Source organism: Phyllostomus hastatus, unplaced genomic scaffold, assembly GCF_019186645.2.
Source record: "Phyllostomus hastatus isolate PE091 unplaced genomic scaffold, TTU_PhHast_1.1 phas_scaffold_46, whole genome shotgun sequence".
In the NCBI taxonomy this organism is placed as follows: Eukaryota; Metazoa; Chordata; class Mammalia; order Chiroptera; family Phyllostomidae; genus Phyllostomus; species Phyllostomus hastatus.
Genome location: NW_025334032.1, coordinates 2,651,929 through 2,674,769, shown reverse-complemented (window position 1 = coordinate 2,674,769; position 22,841 = coordinate 2,651,929). Strand labels below are relative to the sequence as shown.

Here is a 22,841-nt window from a genome sequence, read left to right as displayed (position 1 = left end):
GTGTCAGAGAAGCATTTTATCTATAAATATGCTAAAGCCCTTTGTTTTGGTAGGGCAGTGGGGTAGCAGCCCAGTGCCCTTCAAACTGGTTGGGATTTCTTTCTCTTTTTTTTGTAAATTAATTTTATGGTTTTTTTTTTTTTTTCAATTACCATTTAGTCCCATGACACCCCCCCCCCCCGAGCAATTATCACACTGTTTTCTATGTCTCCTTTTTAATTTTTGTTTAGTCCCTCTAACCTCCCACACCAGCCATCTATTATCCTGCTCTCCATCCATGAGTCTGTCCCCATATTCCTTGTTAGTTCAGCTAGTTCATTAGATTCCACATATGAGTGAAATCACGTGGTATTTGTCTTTCTCTAACTGGCTTACTTCACTTAGCATAATTTTCTCCAGGTCCATTTATACTGAGGCAAAAGGTAAAACTGACTTGTTTTTTTACAGCCTAGTAGTATTCCACTGTGTAAATGTCCCATAGTTGTTTTAGCCACTATTCTATTCATGAACACTTGGGCCACTTCCATGTCTTGGCAATTGTAAATAATGCTGCAGTGAACATAGGGATGCTTATGTACTTTCAAATGAGTGTTTTGGGTTCCTTTGGGTATACTCCCAGAAGTGGGATCACTGGGTCAAAAGGCAGATCCGTTTTTAATTTTTTGAGGTATCTCCATACTGCTTTCCACAGCAGCTTTCCATACTGCTGTACCAATCTGCATTTCCACCAACAGTGCCTGAAGGTTCCTCTTTTTCCACGTGCTAACCAGCACTTGTTGTTTGTTGATCTGTTCATGATATCCATTCTGACAGGTGTGAGATGGTATCTCATTGTGGTTTTAATTTGCATTTCTCTTGATGATTAGTGACATTGAGTATCTTTTTATATGTCTATTGGCCATCTGTGTGTCCTCTTTGGAGAAGTGTCTATTCTAGTCCTTTGCCTATTTTTTAATTGAGTTGTGGGGGTGGGGGTGTTGGGGGGGGTTGGTATTGAGTTTCGTAAGTACTTTGTAAATTTTGGATGCTAACCCCTTATCAGATGTATCAGCAAATATGTTCTCCCATTCTGTGGGTTAATTGTTTATTTTGTTGATGATTTCCTTTGGTATGCAAAAACTTTTCAGTTTTATAACTGCCATTTGTTCATTTTTTCTGTTGTTTCCCTTGCCTGGGGAAATATATCCAATAAATTGTTGTTACAAGCAATGTCCAAGATACTACTGCCTATGTTTTACTCTAGAATATTTATGGTTAGAGTCTAACATTTAAGTCTTTGATTCATTTTGAATTTATTTTTGTGTGTGGTGTAAGAAGGTTTCATTTTTCTACACATATCTGTCCAGTTTTCCCAACACCATTTATTTAATCAACTGTCTTTATCCCAGTGTATATGCTTGCTTCCTCTGTCGAATATTATATAACTATAAAGGTGGAGATTTATTTCTGTTCCATTTATTTACTTGTTTGTTTTTCTACCAGTACCATATAGTCCCATTGGTCTATGTGTCTGTTTTTATGCCAGTACCATGCTGTTTTGAATACTGTGGCCTCGTACTATAGTTATACTAGGTAGTATGATTCCAGCAATGCTGTTCTTTCTCAGGATCGCTGCTGCTATGCAGGGCCTGTTTTAGTTCCGTATAAATGTTTGAAATACTTGTTCTGGTGGTGTGAAATATGTCATTGGAATCTTATAGGAATTGCACTAAGTTTATTTCCTTCCTTCCTTTTTTCCTTCCATATAAATTTTTGAAATACTTGTTCTAGTGGTATGAAATATGTCATTGGAATCTTATAGAATTGCACTAAATTATTTCCTTCCTTCCTTCCTTCTATTGTTATTCTATTACAGTTGTCCTCATTTTCCCCCCATTACTCTCCTCCGCCCTAGCCATCACCACCTCCCACATTCAGTCCCCCCCCCATTGTCTTTGTCCATGGGTCTTTTATACATGTTCCTTGTCAACACTTCCCCTTCTTTCCCCTGTTACCCCCCTCACCACTCCTCTCTGGTTACTTTCAGTTTGTTGCTTATTTCCATGTCTCTGATTCTATTTTGCCCACTTGTTTCTTTTGTTGATTAGGTTCCACCTAGAGGTGAGGTCATATAATATTTGTCTTTCACCACCTAGCTTATTTCACTTAGCATGATGCTCTCCAGTTCCATCCATTCTGTCACCAAGGGTAGGAGCTCCTTTCTTTCTGGTGTATAGTATTCCATGGTGTAAATGTACCACAGTTACTTGATCCACTCATTTACTGATGGGCACTTAGGCTCTTGCCAACACTTGGCTATTGTAAACTGTGCTGCTATAAACATTGGGTAGCATAGGTTCTTTTGAATAAGTGTTCCAGGATTCTTAGGGTATAATCCCAGCAGTGGAATTGCTAAGTCAAAAGGCAATTCCATTTTTAGTTTTTTTCAGGGAGTTCGATACTGTTGTCCACAATGACTGCACCAGTCTGCATGCCCACCAACGCTGTACTAGGATTCCCTTTTCTCCACAACCTTGCCAGCACTTACTGTTTGTTAGTTTATGATGGCCATTCCAACCGGTGTGAAGTGGTATCTCATTGGGGTTGTAATTTGTATCTCTCTAATTGCTAGTGATGTTCACCATCCTTTCATATGTCTCTGGTCCCTTTGTATGTTCTCCTTGGAGAAGTGTCTGTTCGGGTCCTTTGCCCATTTTTTAATTGGATTCTTGCCAAGGATGCAAGGACAGTATAATATTCTCAAATCAATAAATGTAATACATCACATAAACAAAAGGAAAAGAAAAAAATCACATCATATCAATAAATGCAGAGAAAGCATCTGATAAGGTACAGCACACATTTATGATAAAAACTGTCAACAAAGTGCAAGTAGAGGGAGCATACCTCAACATAATAAAGGCTATATACAAGAAACCTACAGCCAACAGTATACTCAATGAGCAAAAACTAAAAGCTTTCCCACTAAGATCAGTAACAAGACAAAGATATCCACTGTCACCACTTCTATTTAACATAATAGTAGAAGTCCTGGTCATAGCAATCAGACAAGAAAAAGAAATAAAAGGCATCCAGACTGGAACAGATGAAGTACAACTGTCCTTGTTTGCAGATGGCATGATAGTGTACATAGAAAACCCATAGACTCCACCAAAAAACTGTTCAACCTAATAAGTGAATTTGGCAAAACACCAGGATACAAAGTCAATATTTAGAACTTGAAGGCATTTTTTACATCAACAATGAAATATCAGAAACAGAAGTCAAGGGGAAAATCCCATTTGATAGAACAACAAGAAAAATAAAGTACCTAGGAATAAACCTAACCAAAGAGGTAAAAGACCTGTACTCAGAAAACTATACAACACTGAAGAAAGAAATTAAGGAAGGCACAAACAAATGGAAGTATATACTGTGTTCGTAGATTGGAAGAATTAACATCGTCAAAATGTCCTTACTACCCAAAGCAATTTATAGATTCAATGCAATTCCTATTAAAATACCAATGACATATTTCACAGATATAGAACAGACATCTCAAAAATTTATATGGACCCATAAATGACCCTGAACAATTTGGAGAAAGAAGAACAAAGTAGGAAGAATTGCAATACCTGATATCAAACTGTATTACAAGGCCACAGTAATCAAAACAGTCTGGTACTAGCATAAGATCAGACACATAGACCAAGAGAACAGAATAGAGAGCCCAAAAATAAACCTATGTCTCTGTGGTCAATTACTGTTTGCCCAAGGGGACACAAGCATAATGGAGTAAAAAAAGCTTCTTAAACAATGGCATTGGAAGATCCAGACAGTTACATGCAAGAAAATGAAACTTGACCACCAACTTACACCCTACACAAAAATAAATTCTAGATGGATAAAAGACTTAAATATAAGTCATAAAACCAGAAAAGTCCTTCCAGAGAACATAGGCGGGAAAATCTCAGATATCCCACGCAGTAGTACTTCACTGATATGTCCCCTAGAGCAAGGGTTAATAAAGGAAAGAATAAACAAATGGGACTTCATCAACATAAAAAGCTTCTGCATGGCTAAAGAAAACATCAGCAAAATGTAAAGGGAACCAACAATATGGGAAAACATTTGCCAATGATACCTCAGACAAGAGTTTGAGCTCCAAAATATATAAAGAACTTGCACGACTCTACATCACGAAGGAATTGCATTGAATTTATAGATTGGTTTGGGAAATATGAATATTTTAATAATGTTAATTCCTCCTATACATGAACACAGTATGTGCTTCCACTTATCTTGTCCCTCTTCAGTTTCTTTCTCACATCCTATAATTTTCCATGTACCAGTGTTTTACATCTTGGATTAGGTTTATTCCTAGGTATTTTCTTCTCTTTGTAGCAGTTGTGAATGAGATTGTTTTCTTAATTTTCCTTTCTGTTAATTATTGGCATATAAAAATGCAGCTGATTCTGGATATTAATTTTGTGTCCAGCTACATTGCCGAATTCATTTACCAGTTCTGGTAGTTTCTTGGTGGAAGTTTTGGAATTCTCTCTGTATAGCATCATGTCATCTGCAAACAATGACAGTTGTACTTCTTCCTTTTTAATTTGGATGCCTTTTATTTCTTCTTATCTGATTGCTATGTCTAGGACTTGTAGTACTATGTAGAATAAGAGAGGTGAAAGCAGACATCCCTGTCTTGTTCTTGATCTTAAGGGGAACACGTGCAGTTTTTGCCCATTGAGTATGACGCTGGCAGTATGTTTGTTATATGTAGCCTTTGTTATGTTTAGGTATGTTCCCTCTAATCCCAATTTGCTGTGGATTTTTATCATAAATGGGTGCTGGATTTTATCAAATGCTTTTTCTGCATCTGTTGATATGATCATATGGTTTTTATCCTTCATTTTGTTTATTTGATGAATCACATTTATCAATTTGTGAATGTTGTGCTAACCTTGCATTCCCAGAATATATCCCACTTGATCGTGGTAGTAGATGAGCTTGTTCATGCATTGGTATATTAGGTTTGCTAATATTCTGTTGAGGATTTAGTATCTAAGTTCATCAGGCTTATAGTTCTATGATTTGCTTTCTTTGTACTGTCTTTATCTGATTTTGGAATAAGGATAATGGTGGCCTTGGAAAATGAGTTTGAGCACCTTCCCTCCTCTTGAACTTGATGAAATAGTTTGAGGAGGAGAGGTGTTAGCTCATCTCAGAATATTTGGTAAAATTCACCTTTGAAGGCATCTGGTCCAGGGCTTTTGTTTTGGGGGATTTTTTTAATTCCTCAATTTTGCTAGTTGTTACCAATCTATTCAGGTTTTCTGCTTCTTCCTGATTCAGTTTTGAAAGATTGTATGTTTGTAGAAATGTATCCATTTCCCCCAAGTTGTCCAATCTTGGCATATACTTATTCATGGTAATATCTTACTATTCTTTTGATTTCTCTGGTGTTGGTTGTTACTTCTTTTCTTTCTTTTCTGGTATTATTTATTGGGGTCCTCTCTCTTTTTTTCTTGATGAGTCTGGTTAAAGATTTGTCAATATTGTTTACTTTTCAAAGATCCATCTCTTGGATTCATTGATCTTTGATGTTGTTTTTTTAGACTCTTCATTTACTTCTGCTCTGATCTTTATTATTTCCTTCTTTCTACCTACTTTGGGCTTTGTTTGTTGATCTCTTTTAAGTTCCTTTATGTGTAAAGTCCAAATGTTCATTTGAGCGTTCTCTTATGTTTTGAGATAGGCCTTACTGCTATGAATTTTCCTCTTAGGAGTGCCTTCCTAGTGTCCCACAGATTTTGGATTGTTGTGTCCTCACATTCTCATTTGTTTCAAGGTATCTTTTGATTTCTTTCTTGATCTCATTGTGGACACATTCATTGTTTAATAACATGTTATTTATCTTCCATGTCTTTGCATGTTTTTCCATATTCTTGTGATTGATTTCTAGTTTCATAGCATTGTAGTCAGAGCAGATGCTTGATACATGATTTCAGTCTCCTTAAATTTCTTGTTCGTTGTCTAACAGGTGGACTGCCCTAGAAAACATTTCATGTGCACTTGAAAAGTATGTATATTCAGCTTCTTTGGGGTGAAATCCTCTGAAGATATCAATTAAATCCATTTAATCTACTGTGTCATTTAAGGCCACTGTCTTCTTTTTTATTTTTCTGTGAAGATTAATCCATTGAAGTCAGTGCTGTGTTAAAATTCACAACTATGACTGTGTTTCTGTCAGTCTCTCTTTTTATGTCCATGAAGATTTGCTTCACATATTTAGGTGCTTCTCTGTTGGGTTCATAAATGTTTACTAGGGTTATATCCTCTTGTTGTATCATTCCCTTTATCATATGTAGTGTCTCTCTTTGTCTCTTATTACAGACTTTGTTTTAAATCTATTTTGTCAGATATAAGTACTGCTACCCCAACTTTTTGTCCTGGATTTCCATTTGCATGAAATATTTTTTCCATCTTTTTCTTTTAGTCTGTGTATCGTTTGATCTGAGATGGGTCTCTCAGAGGTAGCATATATATGGGTCTTGTTTTCTTATTCATTCAGCTACCCTGTGTCTTTTGGTTGGAGCATTTTAGCCATTTACATGTAAGGTGATTGTTGATAGATATATATTTAGTGATATTTTATTTTTAGTCTATTTCCTTGGGGATTTTCTCTCTTGTTCTTTTTAAAGCAAGCCCTTTCATATTTGTTGCAGTACTGGTTTGATGTTAACAAACTCCTTTAGCTTTTTCTAGCCTGGGAAGCTCCTTATTTCTCCTTTGATTTTAAATTATAACCTGGCTGGGTAAAGTAGCCTTGGTTGTAGGTCCTTGGTTTTCATCATCTTGAATATTTAATGCCATTCCCTTTGGCTGAAATGTTTTGTTAAGAAATTAGATGACAGTCTAATTGGTGCTCCTTTGTATGTAACTATCTGCTTTTCTCCTAGGACTTTTAGGATTTTTTTGTCATTTTAATTATGATTTGTCTCCATGTAGGCTTGTTTGGGATCCTCTGAGCTTCCTGGGCTTGTGTGACTTTTTTCTTTCACCAGAATAGGGATGTTTTGAATTATTTCTTCAAATAGGCTTGAACCCTTGCTTGCTCTCTTCTCCTTCTGATATTCACATGATGTGCATATTGTTCTACTTACTGGTGTCCAAAATGTTTCTTAAGCTGTCCTCATTTTATTTAATTCCTTTTTCTTTTTTCTGCTCTGCCTAGGTGGTTTTTTTAACTTTGTCTTCCAAATCACTCTTTCCATCTCTGCTTCATCTAAACTACTGTTTATTCCTTCCAGGGTATTATTTATTTCAGATTTTGCATTCTATAATTCTGACTGGTCCTTTTTCATGATTTCTATAGTGTCTTTTCATGCTGTTGCATATCCTTATAATCATTACTCTAACTTTTCTATCTGATAAATTCCTTGCCTCCATTTCATCTATTTCTTCTTTTCGAGAACTCTTTTTTTTTTCATTCGGGTTCTGTTTCTTTGTCTTCCCATTTTGACTGCTTCTTTGTATTTGTTTCTGTGTATTAGGTAGATATGCTAAGATTCTGGTATAGGCCTTTGTCAGCTGCTGCTTATGACTGGCCCTGGTCAACCTTCTTGGAGCTATCAGCAATTTATAGCATGTGACTCCCTCTGCTGTGCCGGTTGTGTGCAGAAAAAAATCAGGCTGCACGGCAAGGTTGGCTTTTATCAGCACTGGGCTTGTGGGAGGGTTGCCTGAAGTCTCGTAGAGCCCAGAGATCCACCTTAGTTTGTTAAACTAATTAGTGATATGCACTCAAGCCGTAATCCGTTAAGCTCCACTTGGTATCATCAGGCTGGTGCCACTTAGAGGGAAGTGCTCTGCCTGAGAAAAATGGCTTCCTCAGAATGGGGAATGACTCAGCACAGGGATCCTGGCAGTTATTCCTTCACTTCTCTCCCGAGGGCCACCAACCCCAGATTCACCTCAGGCATCTCTAGTTCACTCTCTTCTCCCTTGGCTGGAGCCCAGGGTAAGTGGCTACAAAAAAAAAATTTGTGCCTTGGCCCTTTAAGAGGCTCTCTTAAGTCTCCAGCATCTCTCCCTGGCAGACAGAAACCCTGCTCCTTTCACAGCTGAATGTTACCTGGGTTCCTTTCCAGCTCTGGTGCTGTAGGCTGGGGAGTCCAGCTTGGGATTTAGACCCCACTCTTCTCAGAGGGAAGTCCCTGACTGCTCATATATCCCTCCAGAACTTCAGCTACCGCCCATGGGAATCCAGCCAGCCCTCTTGTACTTTCTCCCCGCTCCCTACCATTCTCATTGTGGTGATATTGTTTCTTCTGTTTATCCTTGCTTATAAGGCTTCTCTCCAGCTAGTGTTCAGTTGGTTATTCAGGATGATTTCTCTACAATTTAGTTGGAATTCCCAGTTGGTTCTAGGAGGAGGCTAGTATAGCTTCCACTTACTCTTCTGCCATCTTGGATCTCCCTGGTTGGGATTTGTTTAGGGCACTCCTCTTTATGCTGATGATAATCACAGTTGAATTTTGACTTCTGAAATTTCTTTCTTTAACAATATCTCAAGAGGCTTATACAGGAGATGGATAGGGATACCTCTCAGTTGCCCACATGGATTGCCCAGGCTTACACCCTTCTAGGCTATATTTTTTAATTGTATACATATACAGTAATCAGCATGATTGGGGAAAGAGATAGATAGATATTATTACTAATACAGGGAATAATATATATAAAGTTATATGCCACCTATGGAAATGTTGGTCAATGACTGACTGCATGTACAACAGTGGTCCCAATAATATTGTAATGGAGCTAAAAATTCTTAACCTCCTAATGATGCCTTAGCTATCATAAGGTCAGAGTGTAATACATTATCCATGTTTGTAGTGATCCTGGTGTAAACAAACCTGCACTGCCAATTGTATAAAAGTGTAGCACATACAATTACGTACTGTACATAATACTTAATAATGATAATGAACAACTGTTACTGATTTAGGTATTTACTATGCTATACTTTTTATTGTTATTTTAGAGTGTACTCTTTCTACATACTAAAAAGAAAAGTTTGCAACAAAAGTGTGCCATCATTCCAGCAGCAGCCTAAATACATCTCATGTTTACAACGCCTCTTGGTTACATCATTTTCTCTTGTGCTTCATTTAATCTCTTGTTGTTTTATACAGTAACATCCTTTACAGACTTATAGCCTAGGTGTGTCTTAGGCTATCCCATCCAGTTTTGTGTCCGCATATTCTAAGACGTTCGCACAATGACAAAATCACCTAACAATGCATTTTTCAAAACATATCCCCATTGTTAGGCAGTGCATAACTACCTCAGAAGTTGTTAGGGAGATTATAAGATAACATCTATATAGCCTATAGCACAATTCCTGGAACATAAAAAGCATAATAACTGTGGTTATTTAATTTTAAAATTGAAGAAAACTAGCTTAGTGTCTTAAATATCAGATTTTTTTGACTTTGCTGCCTCATATAATCTAAAGGCATGACTATGAGGGTTAATATGGTATGAGAATAGTAGTATATAGTAGCAATTGAGAGATATACTTTATTAACTGACATTGTTTAAAATTGCTATTGCATGGTGATGATAAAAAGTTGACTGAAATTGGTCATTTACTCTCTACTTACTGCTTAGCTGCTGGAATACTGCTGGGTAGAAACACTGGTTTTTGTGTCACATAGATCAAATTCAGTTCCACTCCACTCTTGATGACTATGGTGTGGGGCAACTTACTTGGGCTCTTTAAAGCCTCCTTTCCTCTCTCATACAGTTGGATCATGAATTGATGTGAGTATTAAAATGAAATAAGATAAAAACACTTTACACATAATAGTTTCCCCCGTGACTCAGAGAATAGCTGGAGATAGGTCACACACAGATCATTGAAGGTAGACATTTTAACAGCCTCACAAAGAAGTAGAAAAAATAGGAAAAGTAAATATGAGACCTTATCAACTAGTCTGAAACAATCTGGAGTCATTTACTCTGAAGAAATACGTTTTTATAACACTCACTGCCTGCTAAGACTTGCAACTTCTCTACTTTTGGATTCTCTTCCCCTGCTATGTAAGAGGTTGAGTTTCCCAAGGATTCTTCCTCTACCCCTTTCTCCATAGAATCACTTTTACCTGCCACTGCTGTACCAGTCTGTGAGATATTCCTATAACTTACATAGCAAATTTTGGTCATTCTAACCAGTTTAAAATTATATTTTTAAAAAATGTTTAAATGCAAGGTCTGTGTTAGTGTTCAACCAATAATTTGGAACTCCATGATATAAAAGATTCTATTAAAAACTTGACAATCCTTGCCCTGACCAGTTTGATTCTGTTGGTTGGGCATTGTCCTGCAAAGCGAAAGGTCACCATTTCCATTCCCAGTCTGGGTTACGGGAGTGGTCCCAGATTGAGGTGCATACAAGAGGCAACCAATTGATGTCTGTCTCTCACATTAGTGTTTCTCTGCCTCTCTTGCCCATTCTCTAAAAATAAATAAAATCTTTTAAAAAGAAAATTCGCAATCCTTGGTTACTATTTACATAGTAGTTGGCAATATTATATAAAAAGTGTATAGAGTCCCCAAAACGATAGAAATTCTCTGGAGATCCATTTAAAAATTAAGATTATTTTTTCCCCTTGGAAATTTTTGTCACTTTATTTTTTAATTAAATCTATTGGGGTGACATTGGTTTATAAAATTATATGTTTCAAGTGTACAATTACATGATACATCATCTGTAGATGATTTAATTTTGATAAGACTTTAGAATCAATTGTGTTCAAATAGGACAGTAATGATCACTTGTTCTGAATCAAAGTTGGTAATAAAAAGAAAATAGGTTGAAATTGTAGAAAGAAAATCCAAACCAAAATAAGGTTAAAAATCTTGAGTCATTAAATACTGGAATAAATTGCCAAGGGAGACTAAAGATTATAACAGACTTGTGAATTAGCAGTTTAAGATACATTGAGTCTGTCTAGAAGCAGTGATACAGACAGTATGCCCTCTTGGAGTTCATTGCAGCACCCTAGGGGTTTTTTTTGTTTGTTTGTTTGTTTAAGATTTTATTTATTTATTTTTAGAGAGAGGAGAAGGGAGGGAGGAAAAAGGAGAGAAACCTCAATGTGTGGTTGCCTCTTGAGTGCCCCCTACTGGGGACCTGGCCCTCAACCCAGGCATGTGCCCTGATTGGGAATTGAACCAGTGACCTTATAGTTCTTGGCTAGTGCTCAAACAACTGAGCCACACCAGCCAGGGCTAGCACCCTAGTTTTTTCTTTGGTGTATTACACAATATTACTTTTAGGTGTAAGGTGAGTTTTAATGAAAACATGATCCTAGCAGCCTAAAGATGGTAAAACTTGATAAAAGGCAAACTGATTTTTTTAAAGGATTATAAAAGTTAAGATAGTTTTTGCTTAATTTAAAAGATAGATACCTGAGTAACCTCTTGGCTTTGTTCTTTCCTTGCATTTAAAAGGGTTATGTGTTATATAATACATATATTTCTGTATTTTTCTGTGCACATTTTTCTAGGGCTAAGTCACAGAGTACATCTACTACAGTACAGGTTCCTTAGATTAGATCATCCCAGAATCTTTTACAAAAAAGTACTAATTTATATTCCTTTTGTTTCTTTCAGACACCTAGTGACAATGGTTCTAAAATCCAAAGCTTTATTTTAGAATGGGATGAGGTAAGTAAATTGAATCTTTAAATTAGGCTGAAATTGTGTGCATATCCTCAGGCAGAAATGAGTTTTTTGTTTAAGTTTTTTCTCTTTAAAAACAATGTGAGTGATTTTGTGTGGTATTTGAGTGAATTTATCTTATTCTTAGAAAATATTATTGTCTGGACTTCTCTGTGTGTTTTGTTTTTCCCCAATTAAACTACCATCAAGCTGTCACTTGGGTAATTAATTACATTGACGAAAGAATTTAGTTTTGTGGATTGAGCTCAGGCTGCGAACCAAAGTGTCGCAGGTTCGATTCCCAGTCAGGCCACATACCTGGGTTGCAGGCCACGGCCCCCAGCAACCGCACATTGATGTTTCTCTCTGTCTGTCTTTCTCTCTCCCTTCCCTCTCTAAAAATAAATAAATAAATAAAATCTTTAAAAAAAAAAGAATTTAGGTTTTACGTCAGCCTTAAAGGCAACATATTCATTTACTATGTCTGTTCTAACAAATTGCCACAAACCTGTTGGCTGAAAACAACATACATTTATTGTCTTATAGTTCTGGAAGCCAGAAATTTAAAGTGGCTTTCACTGAACCAAAAACAAGATGTGACCATAGCCATGCTTTGTCCAGAGACTCTAGAGGGAATACATTGCTTAGCCTTTTCCAGCTTCTGGAGATTCTCTTGTTACTTGGTTAATGGCCACATCAGATGCCTTTTCTCCCTGCTTCTGTTACCACATTGCCTTTTCCTCTTCTATCTTCCCAAGTCGTCCTCTGCCTCCCTCTAAAAAAAGACACTTGTAATTCCAATTAGGGCCCATGCAGAAAACCAGGGTAATCTATCTGTATAGTCCCTGTTACCATATAAGGTAACATTCATAGGTTCTGGGTATTAGGACCTAGATATCTTTGGGGGCCATTATTCAGCCTACCACAGCAACCATTCTGGACATTAATGGTTAGTACTCTGTTTCACTGTCATTTATGTTTTCTTATGCCTATACCACAGCTAATAGTGGTAGCCAGAGAGAATAGAAGAAATTCCATTGTTAATTTGGGAATTCAGTAGTATATTAAGGGTAATGAGGCCCAACCAACTGGGTTTTATTCCAGAAGTTCTAAGAGAATTCAGAATTAGGAAACCTATTATATAATAGTAATTTAGAAGAAAAACCGTATCAGCTTCATAAATTATGAAAAGGTATTTAATAAAGGTTTAGCACCCATTCCAGTTAAAATCGAAAGCATATTAGTAATTAAAAGGTGATTCCTTATTTGATCTTTTTTTTTTTTTAAGATTTTATTTATTTTTAGAGAGGGAAATGGAGGGAGAGAGGGACAAAAACATTAGTTGTGGCTGCCTCTCAAGCATCCCCTACTGGGGACCTGGCCTGGAACCCAGGTATGTGCCCTGACTGGAAATCAAACCAGCAGCCCTGTTGCAGTCTGGTGCTCAGTCCATTGAGCTACACCATCCAGAGCTGATAGTTATTTGTATTAAGCAAAGTACCATCACTAAATAATGAAAGCATTTCTATTCAAAGCAGAAACAAGTGAAAGTTACCAGTTATCCCAACCTTTATTTAATATTATTCAGGAAGTTATAGTTAATGCAGTATGATTTGGAACCAAAACAAGAGGTCTACCCATGATAGCTAGCCTAGGGGCGAAAAGTATCATTATTTAGAAATGATACTATTTTCTATTTAGACTCCTCAGTAGACTACAACTATAAACACTATTAAAACTAACAAGAGAGTTCAGCCCTGGTCAGTATGGCTCAGAGCATCGTCCCAAGCACCAAAGAACTGTGGATTCAATTCCCAGTCAGGGCACATACCTAGATTGTGGGTTCGGTCCCTGGTCGAAGCATATGTGGGAAGTGACCAATCACTGTTTCTCTGTCATATCAATGTGTGTCTCTTTCACATCAATATGTCCTCTCTGTCTCCCCCCTCTCTCTCACCCTCCCCTCCTTTCTCCCTTCCTATTTCTTTTCCCTTTCTCTATTTCTAAAATCAATAAATGTATGCTCAAGTGAGGATTTTTTTTAATTAACAGAAGTTCAGTAAAGCAGCCTGATAACAGACTAATGGTTTTCTTGAAACAGAAGTTAGCCTAACCACCCTTTACTTCAACACAATGAGCAGATATGGGTGGAGAATGAGAAACTAGTCCATTTTATATAGCTCCCTAAATTTCTAAAACTCTTCAGTTGTCCCAAGCAGTAGACTTTTCTCTTTCCCATTTTATTGTCTATAATTTGGCTTTTCTCTCTGCTTGTACTCTTTAAGCACTAAATCTCTAAGCACTAGTAACTCCAAAATTTTTATTGTAAAGAAGCTTAACTGTGTAGGAGGTTTGGAGATGGGAAGGACGTTTTCTTAAAATTGTTTTCATAGTCCTTTTCATAAGCTGAGGAGCACCACCAATTGTGCATATTCAAAGATCACCCTATTTTTACTACTGCCAGTCCCCCCGTAGAGATTGTGGGGTTTTTTTTCACTAAAGTCAAAGGTTTAGCATTGGCTAAAACAAGGTACTTAGTTCAAGAAGCTGTAAAAGATACCTATTCTCCAGTTTTTGAATTCCGCATTTAACAAACAGTAAATATATAAAAGATGTGTCATCTCAACTTTCTCTTGAGATCCATGATATGCATGTAACAAAGATAACTTTTAATGTATGCCAGCTACTATGTTACCACCTATCAAGTAACAATATGTGGATCTATATTTTTGCAATAATGTGTATGATATGTAATAATTAGCCATTTCTTCTAGGGAAAAGGAAATGGAGAATTTTGTCAGTGTTACATGGGCTTACAGAAGCAATTTAAAATTACTAAACTGTCACCAGCAATGGGTTGTAAATTTAGACTATCAGCCAAAAATGAGTATGGTACAAGGTAAGGTACATTCTAATATAGATGTTTTAGATTATTTATTAACTTCATTTGTATAAATTATTTACAGTCCAAATTACCTACTAAAATTCTACTTGAAGTTATCACTTTGTTGATATAGTTGTGTTAAAAGCTGTAAGACAATGTATTAGTTACTTAAACTGCAGTATTAAAAGAATGCTAATTTACATTTAGGTATATGACTTGGTTACCATCAAGACATTACCAAATTCGAGATACATTATTTAAATTAGTTATCAAAAATTGTCATTTTGCAAAAAATATATACCATTTAATAAAATTCTTTATCTGTAACAATAACTTTTTTTTTCATTCCTTCTTAAAATACATTTGTTTCAACAGTGGTTTTAGTGAAGAAGTTTTATATTACACCTCAGGCTGTGCCCCTTCTATGCCAGCAACTCCTATATTAACTAAGGCTGGGGTTACTTGGTTATCTTTACAATGGAGTAAACCCTCAGGAACACCATCAGATGAAGGAATTTCTTACATTTTAGAGATGGAGGAAGAAACCTCAGTGAGTATGAATATGTATTTTAAATAGAGTATTTAAAACATATTTTCGTATAGTATTAATCATAATATAGTACATATTGCCACAATAGTTAGATCCTTCCCCAAATTTTTTGAATCCTTGGTTGGTTATTGTTAGGGAGGGGTTGGGAGTGAGGAGAGCTCAGTCTTTGGTTTTCATGAAGTGTAGGAGTGAGTTTTGTTTTTTATGTGTTTGTATTTATGTTTGTGCCGAGGAACAATATGGACTGGATGTGAAATATATATGTTTTGAGTAAAATAAAGAGAGGAGAATATCACCTCAGCCTTCTAAACTAAACTACTATAAAGTTAAGGAACTAATGTATCTGCCTTCTCCAACCGTGTTCACATATTGCTTTCCCAGGTGCCACAGAAGATTTGAAGAGCCTCACATGGTATTCTGTAGTACGACCTACATCTGGTTACTAGTGGCTCATTTCTGTGAGCTAGAATCGAGCTGAACAAGAGTTAGGGTGTCTTATATTGGTTCTGTGTAGTTCCATAACTTTTTAGAGCTACTTTGAAACAATATGAATGAAAAATAGCATTGGTTTACTTCTAGGTATAGATCCAGGAGAATTGAATACACATATTCATACAAAAATTTCTATACAGATGTTCATAACATTGTCATTCATAATAGTCAAAAAGTGCAAACAACCCAAAAGTCCATCAGCTGCTGAATGGATAAACAGAATGTGATATAGCTATACAATGGAATGTCATTCAGCCAGTTCTTCAAACTTTAAAAATAGCATATGGAAAATAATGAGGCATTGTCACTGAGCAGTCCCAAACCTAAGTGACATTCCTGTTTGCCAGCACAACCAACCATTCATTTATTCAATTAATTGATCAGGGCAACTTAAATGTATTACTTATAGTTGTGTTTATCTCTTACGATGTCTGTCTGAAGTTTCTGTTAATTCTAGGGATGGTAGGAATATTTTTACTGATGGTAAAGTTATCATGGCTCTGACTCTTCCCTCAATATAAAAATCTCCTGTTGGCTACTGTTTTTACTGAGAATACATGGTCTTCTTCATCTTTCTACATGTGTTAGCATGATTTCTGGATCCATTCACTCATGTTAGAAGCAGCAACATTGAGGATTACACTCAACAGAGCATTGATCACATAGCACATAGTAAAAGATGAGGAACATCTGGGTTTTTGCACATATTCATTATTCCCCCATATTTCTGCTGTTAGACATCTAATGAAAATTTGTTTTCCCTTTCCAGGGATATGGTTTTAAGCCTAAATATGATGGAGAAGATCTTGCTTACACAGTAAAAAATCTCAGACGTAGTACAAAGTATAAATTTAAGGTAGGCTTTGAAAGCCCTTAAAAGATATTTGTTACTATTCCTATTGTTTTAAAAGTAAGTATATACTTCACTCCCTTGATTTACAATCTTAAATAATTTTGGCCTTTTCTAATGAGTTTTGTTTTACTTTCTTACTGCATAACAGTGCTTCTCACACTTTATATACCTAACCCTGTCCCCCATATCTATGACTTTACTTTCCAGTTTCAGTTACTGATGGTCAGTGGAGGTCTGAAAATATTAAATAGAAAGTTCCAGAAGTAAATAATTCATAAACTTTAAATGGCTCACTATTCTGAGTAGCATGATGAAATCTCACACCTTCCTGTTCCATAAAGCCCTGGACATGAATCATCCCTTTGTCCATTGTATCTACACTGTATACATTACCTGCCCCTTTTATCACTTACTAGCCATTTCCCTTATCAGATCAACTGCCAAGTTATCACAGTGTTCATGTTTCAAGTAACATTTATTTTACATAGTTATAGTCCCAACGCACAAGAATGGTAAGGCAGGCAATTTGGATATTCCGAAACAAAGCCATAAAGTGCTTTCCCATAAGTGAAAAGGTGAAAGTTCTCTACTTAATAAGGAAAGGGAAAAAATCATATTTTGAGGCTCCTAACTTCTACAGTATGAACAAATTTTCTATGCATAAAATTGTGAAGAAAAAAAATTCATGCTTGTTTTACTGTCATACCTCAAACTGCAAAAGTTTATGGCCACAGTATATGCTAACTTAGTTACAATGGAAAAGGCATTGTATTTGTGGAAGACATGATCAGAAAACATGTTCCAACTATTAGCAACATGTGCCACAAAGTATTGAACTTGTATGTAGACTTGAGCAAGGGATCCCCTGAAATGAGTGACCACATTCACACTTTTAACTGCAGGATATTGTTATGTTTGTTTTATTTCATTATTAGTTGTTGTTACTTACTGTGACTAATTTTTAAATTAAACTTTATCATAGGTAGGTATGTATAGGCAAGAACATTGTGGATGTAGGATTCAGCACGATCTGCCATTTCAGGCATGTACTGGTGGTCTTGGAACTTATGCTCCACATAAGGGGGGACTACTGTTTTTAAATTCACAACAGTTATAATGTTTTATGGATTCTTGTTTGTATAATGTGAGCAAATATCTTGTAAAATGTACATGTTGTTAAACATACTCAGAATATGTTTTTTGGCAGGGATATCAGAAGTAATGCTCTCTTATCAAGTGGTGCACAATTTCAGTTTGTTCCACTACTGGTATTCACTTGATGAAGGTGATTACCATGTTTCTCACAATGTAAAGCTGTTCTTTTTTTCCTTTATAGTAAGTATTTTGTAAATATTATATAAACATCTTGTTTGTCATCAGACTTACCCACTAGTTTTAACACCCATTGATAATTCCTACCTGAATCATTACTGTGATTAATCACAGAGAGCCTAGGAACTGTGTGTTTTGTGTGTGTATATGTATATATAATTTACATGCACACACACATTTACATCTATATATACACATTTTTTTAAGTGTGAGTTCCAACCAAATAGCTCCAGTTTTAAACCAGTGCCACAGGTTAATTGTAGTTTTCTCCCTTTGACTTATTTCTGCCTCCCTTCATTAACAGTGAGAAAAATTACCCCAGTTGTGTTCAGTATATTTACTTATTGAATCAAATTCCTCCCCTTTCCCTAAATACCCTTCCCTATTCAGGGTGCTTGAGTTCCTACTAGGCAAATTCTCCTGCCTCCACCCAACCCACCCTTGCCCCCCAGCGCAAATGCTTGCCTTGTTTAAAGTCCATCTATGGGGTTTTGAACTGAATTATTTTGGGAGAAAGATAGAGAAGAATGCATGTTATTCTTTGGAACCCTACATATTATTCTTGCTCACTTGGAAATCCTTCTACTATGGAGACTCCTGAAATTCTCTGTCTTTCCTATATGGCATCCCCTCTAGGATGTATTTTAGCTCTGACTTGGTCCCTAATATACATTGCTATTTTTTGTCAGACAGTGCTTGAATTAATTAACATACCAGTTAATATAAGCCAGCCTACTTTTTTTGTGCAGTTTTCCCAAAAATGTAACAGGATGCTCATCAGTTGATAAACTCAGCATATAAATTTTCCTACAGTGTTTAATCAGATTATTTTAAATAAATGATAGAAGCCAGTGTAATTTTTAAAAATTTTTAAAGAACTAAGAAATTTATTATTCCTTAAGAACCTTAGAAAGAAATTTTTAATGATAATGGGAAACTATCATTAATGTAATGAAAATTTGATTATGTGGTGCATAATTATGTTATACTTTGCTTTATATATTAGCTTTTTAAAAACTTCTGATAATACTGTGCCATTTTAATTTCTAAGTAACTTTCACATTTATAGGAGTTATAAAATACCTGAGAAGTGTATACATTTATGCCAGTTTTCCTCATATGATGATGTTGGATTGTATTTTTGCTTCAGTAATAATTATCATGTCCACAGGTCTTCTAAGAGGAAGCTGTTAGTATCTTCATAATTTAGTAAGTTTATTAAAATTCTTAGATTTCTACTACCATGTAACATATGGTATTACTGTCACATAGGAACAAAAATGTATACACACAAATAGGAACTAGATTCCTTACTGATCTACTATAAACAAATCACTCATTTATATTTAAAACTGTTTCACTGTGGCAGTCACTCTGAAATTGCAAGGTATACAAATCGGAGATCTAGAATAGTAGTTCTCAATGTGATCATCAGACCACTCTATCAACATCACCTGGGAATTGTTAGAAATGTTAATTCACTGGCCCCACCCCACATTTACACAATCAGAAACTCTTAAGGGTAAAGCTTAGCGATCTGTATTTTAGCAAGCCCTCCAAATGATTCTCATGCTTACTAAAATTTGGGAACCACTGTTCTATAGTGAAAAAAATATACTAGGAGAGAGTAAATGATAACTGTATAAAGGTTTCTGGAAACCCAGACATTTGTTCTGAATCTACTATGTTCTGGGTACTGAGAGAGTTTTAAGTCATTAAATCATTGCTAGGTCTGTCTTTTCTAGCTTGATATTGCAGACTCCCCTTTCAAGGAAACATATTATTAAAATAAAATCTTAACACTCCAAAGAAATCTTACAATACTAAACAAAGTAGTAACAATATTATAATTTAGGAAGTAATTACTAAATAGTATGTTATTGTTTTTAAAGAAACAATAAGGATATGAATTACATAAAATAAAATTCTAATGTGACAAAGTTTTCCAAATGCCAGAGTTCTAGATTCAGTACAAAGGCCAATCCTAGGATACTCAAAATACTAAAACAAAATTGGAACGATGAAAGAATATACAGGATAAATAAAAATGAAAATTTTACACATAAGAAAGCAGTCATTTCTTGAAATCATGTAAAATAAAGCTAATGATGCTAATTACATCAGATGGTTCACTTGGAAGCTAGGCCAAGACCTAGTGTCCAAATTTTAAAAAGGGGGAAAAAAGTGGGGAGAGGGAGAGGAGAAGGAAAGGGAGGGGAAGGGAAGGGAAGGGGAAGGGAGGCTTCAGAGGCTAGTGGACAGTTGCTATGATTCTGAGCCACTGAAAAGCTGATGCTTTGTTACCTGAAGTTTGTGAAAAATAGTTTTTCAATTAACAAAGCTTCTTCACAGTGTAAGGGACCAAGAGCCTTTAGGTCACAGGTGGCAAACACAAGGCCCACAGCGGAATCCTGCCCTCCCCCTTGTTTTATCCAGACCAGCACTTTGTTTCTGGCACTTTGTTTCTACCAGCAGCAGCGCTAAGCTCTTGCTTAACTGTTAAGGATCAAGTTACATTTATACAGTCCTAAAATTAGTTCAGCTCTTTGAAGGCAACTTCCAGGCTGATATGGCCCCTGGTGAAAATGAGTTTGACACCCCTGCCTTAGGTACTTCAATTTATTACCTGTTTTTGAGGCCTATTCATCAATGGAGAGAAATCAAAATGGTCTTTGGATCCATTAACTTCTCTTATCTTCCATTCTTGAAATTCACTTACATGTCAGCATCTGTGACAGCACATAGTCATGTTCCTTTCCTTTTTCTCATCTTGTCTGCCTTCCTTTCTCCTCTGCTGTCATTTCTGTCCTGAACTAATCTCCAAATCTGTTCTGTATTGCTTTCATTCAGGCTATTCTCTTGCCTTCTCATTTAAGTTCTGTTTTATACCTAGATTAACCTTTCTGAAACAGCTTTCCCTCTGAAAAACAGTTTCCTTAGTTTGGCATAGGTTCTTTTTATTCTGACCAATTTAGTTTTTGGTTTTTTCTCTAATGTACTGCCTTTCACTCCCTCCATGAACAGGCTATCTCATGAGATTGATAATTATTCCTTTCTTGAGCAGAGCTTTCTATTTCACTGTTCACTCCTGCTCTTACACTCGGGGCTTTCTGTTCTCTCTCTTACCCAAGCTTCCCTTTCACTTCCATTGCCCATGCAGACCCCATATTACTTCATTTCTGTTTTCAAAGCTTCCCTGGACCATTTTAAGCCATAGTCATCATTCCTCTCTTACCTAATTCTTTTGATGTGCATATTGCCTGTCTTCTGCATAAAGAGTCTAATGAAGGTAAAGAGTGCACCTGCACCTAGAAATTTCTAGCACCATGTTCCATCTGCAGTGGGCACTAAATGATTGTTTTGTTTATTTGTAAAATTGGGATGGGAAGAAATAGCCTTATGGCTTTATACCTTTATGGCTAAGAGAAAAATCTCTCTCCCCCCCTCCATCTTCTTCTCCCTTTCCCTTTCCCCTCTCTATCTCTGTGTGACTCAACAGGTGGGAGTTATATATATTGTAACTACACTGGACAAAGGGATGATTCATGTCCTGGGCAGGCTGGAGAGGGACAGCACAAGCTTTCAAAATGCTAATCAGAACAGCACAACTTAAAACTTATGAATTGTTTCTGGAATTTTCCATTTAATATTTTCAGACTGCAGTTGACCACAAATCACTGAAACTGCTGAAAGTGTAACCACAGATGGGGAGAGGGGAACTGCTGTGGATTTTGAATGTAGGTTTAGAGAAGGAAAATCAAGGATTCTCCTAGATGTTTGACCTGAGCAAGTAGGTAGATGGTAGTGCTTTTCCCCAATAGGGAAGAAAAAAGATGGAGCTAGTTTGGAGAAGTGAAAACCATACGAGGCCTGACACTGGACTTGAGGAGCTTTAAGTTCTTTAGGGGAGATAGGTTAAAATATAAATATAATTGAATTGCTAAAGTCAAATACAGTAGTACCTAGATATGAATTATATTTATTTGTTGCTGCACAACATAGTAGCTTAAAAAAACAAACATCTTTTTCCTCATAGTTTTTGTGAATTGGGTATTCAGGAGTGGCTTGGCTGGGGATTTCTGATGCAGGATTTCTCTGAGGTTGTTGTTGAGATGTTAGCTTGGGCTGCAGTCATCTGAAGGCTAGATGGGGTTGGAGAACTTGCTTCCAAGTTCATTCAAGTGGTTGTTGCCAGGATCCCTCAGTTCCTTCCAGTTCTTCACTGCATAAGCTTCTCCATAGGGAAGCTATACACACTATCATATTTGCTATATTGGGTTTGTTAGAAGGAAGCAATTAAGTACATATGGAAGGGAAGAGGAATGAGCCTTTGTCTTTTGAAAAAAAGATATTCAAAGAATTTGTGGATATCTTATTAAACCCCTGAAGAACAGTGAAAGAATAAATAAAATAAACCTAAAGCCCATCGAGTATTATCAGATTATAGTTTGTTCATCTGATGACCCTTATTTAGTATCACAATTGTTAAATTTATGCTTGCATTCTCAGGACTGAATACTCTTCATATATACTGAGTCCCTTCAATGACAGTTCTCACATAAATAAGTCATTACAATGTGAAAACTTTATCATTTGATTTATCTGTCATTCCTGTTCACTAAGCCAGTATCATTAGGTATCAAACATTAATTATTTTATGTTTTTATGTTCTCATCGCAGGTTATCGCTTACAACTCAGAAGGTAAAAGTAATCCAAGTGAAGTAGTAGAATTCAGTACATGCCCTGATAAACCAGGAGTACCTGTAAAGCCTTCAGTTAAAGGAAAGATACATTCACACAGTTTTAAAATAACTTGGGGTAAGATATTAGGCATATTTGTACATCATTACTTTTATATTTGTTTAAAATGATTTCAGTATTAAGCTAATTTTTAAGATATTTAAGTAAATGTTAGCTCAAGCAAATTTAATAAATGTGAGAGTCCTTGTTCCTGGATCTTTTTTTTTTAGACAGCTGTGTACTTATACATACTAGGCTCAGATTTGATAGAGGA

At 36.1% G+C, this 22,841-nt stretch overlaps 1 protein-coding gene across 4 annotated transcripts in view; it reads left to right on the top strand.

Annotated features, from left to right (window-relative positions):
• The window catches only part of FNDC3A (fibronectin type III domain containing 3A), a 230,994-nt gene that overhangs the window by 191,820 nt on the left and 16,333 nt on the right, over positions 1-22,841 (top strand). For all 4 annotated transcript variants that reach the window (XM_045821333.1, XM_045821332.1, XM_045821334.1 and 1 more), the window contains 5 exons: positions 11,668-11,721; positions 14,490-14,614; positions 14,975-15,149; positions 16,411-16,497; positions 22,507-22,645. In XM_045821333.1, coding sequence (XP_045677289.1) covers positions 11,668-11,721; positions 14,490-14,614; positions 14,975-15,149; positions 16,411-16,497; positions 22,507-22,645 — 580 coding nt within the window. The remainder of the gene's footprint in view (positions 1-11,667; positions 11,722-14,489; positions 14,615-14,974; positions 15,150-16,410; positions 16,498-22,506; positions 22,646-22,841) is intronic.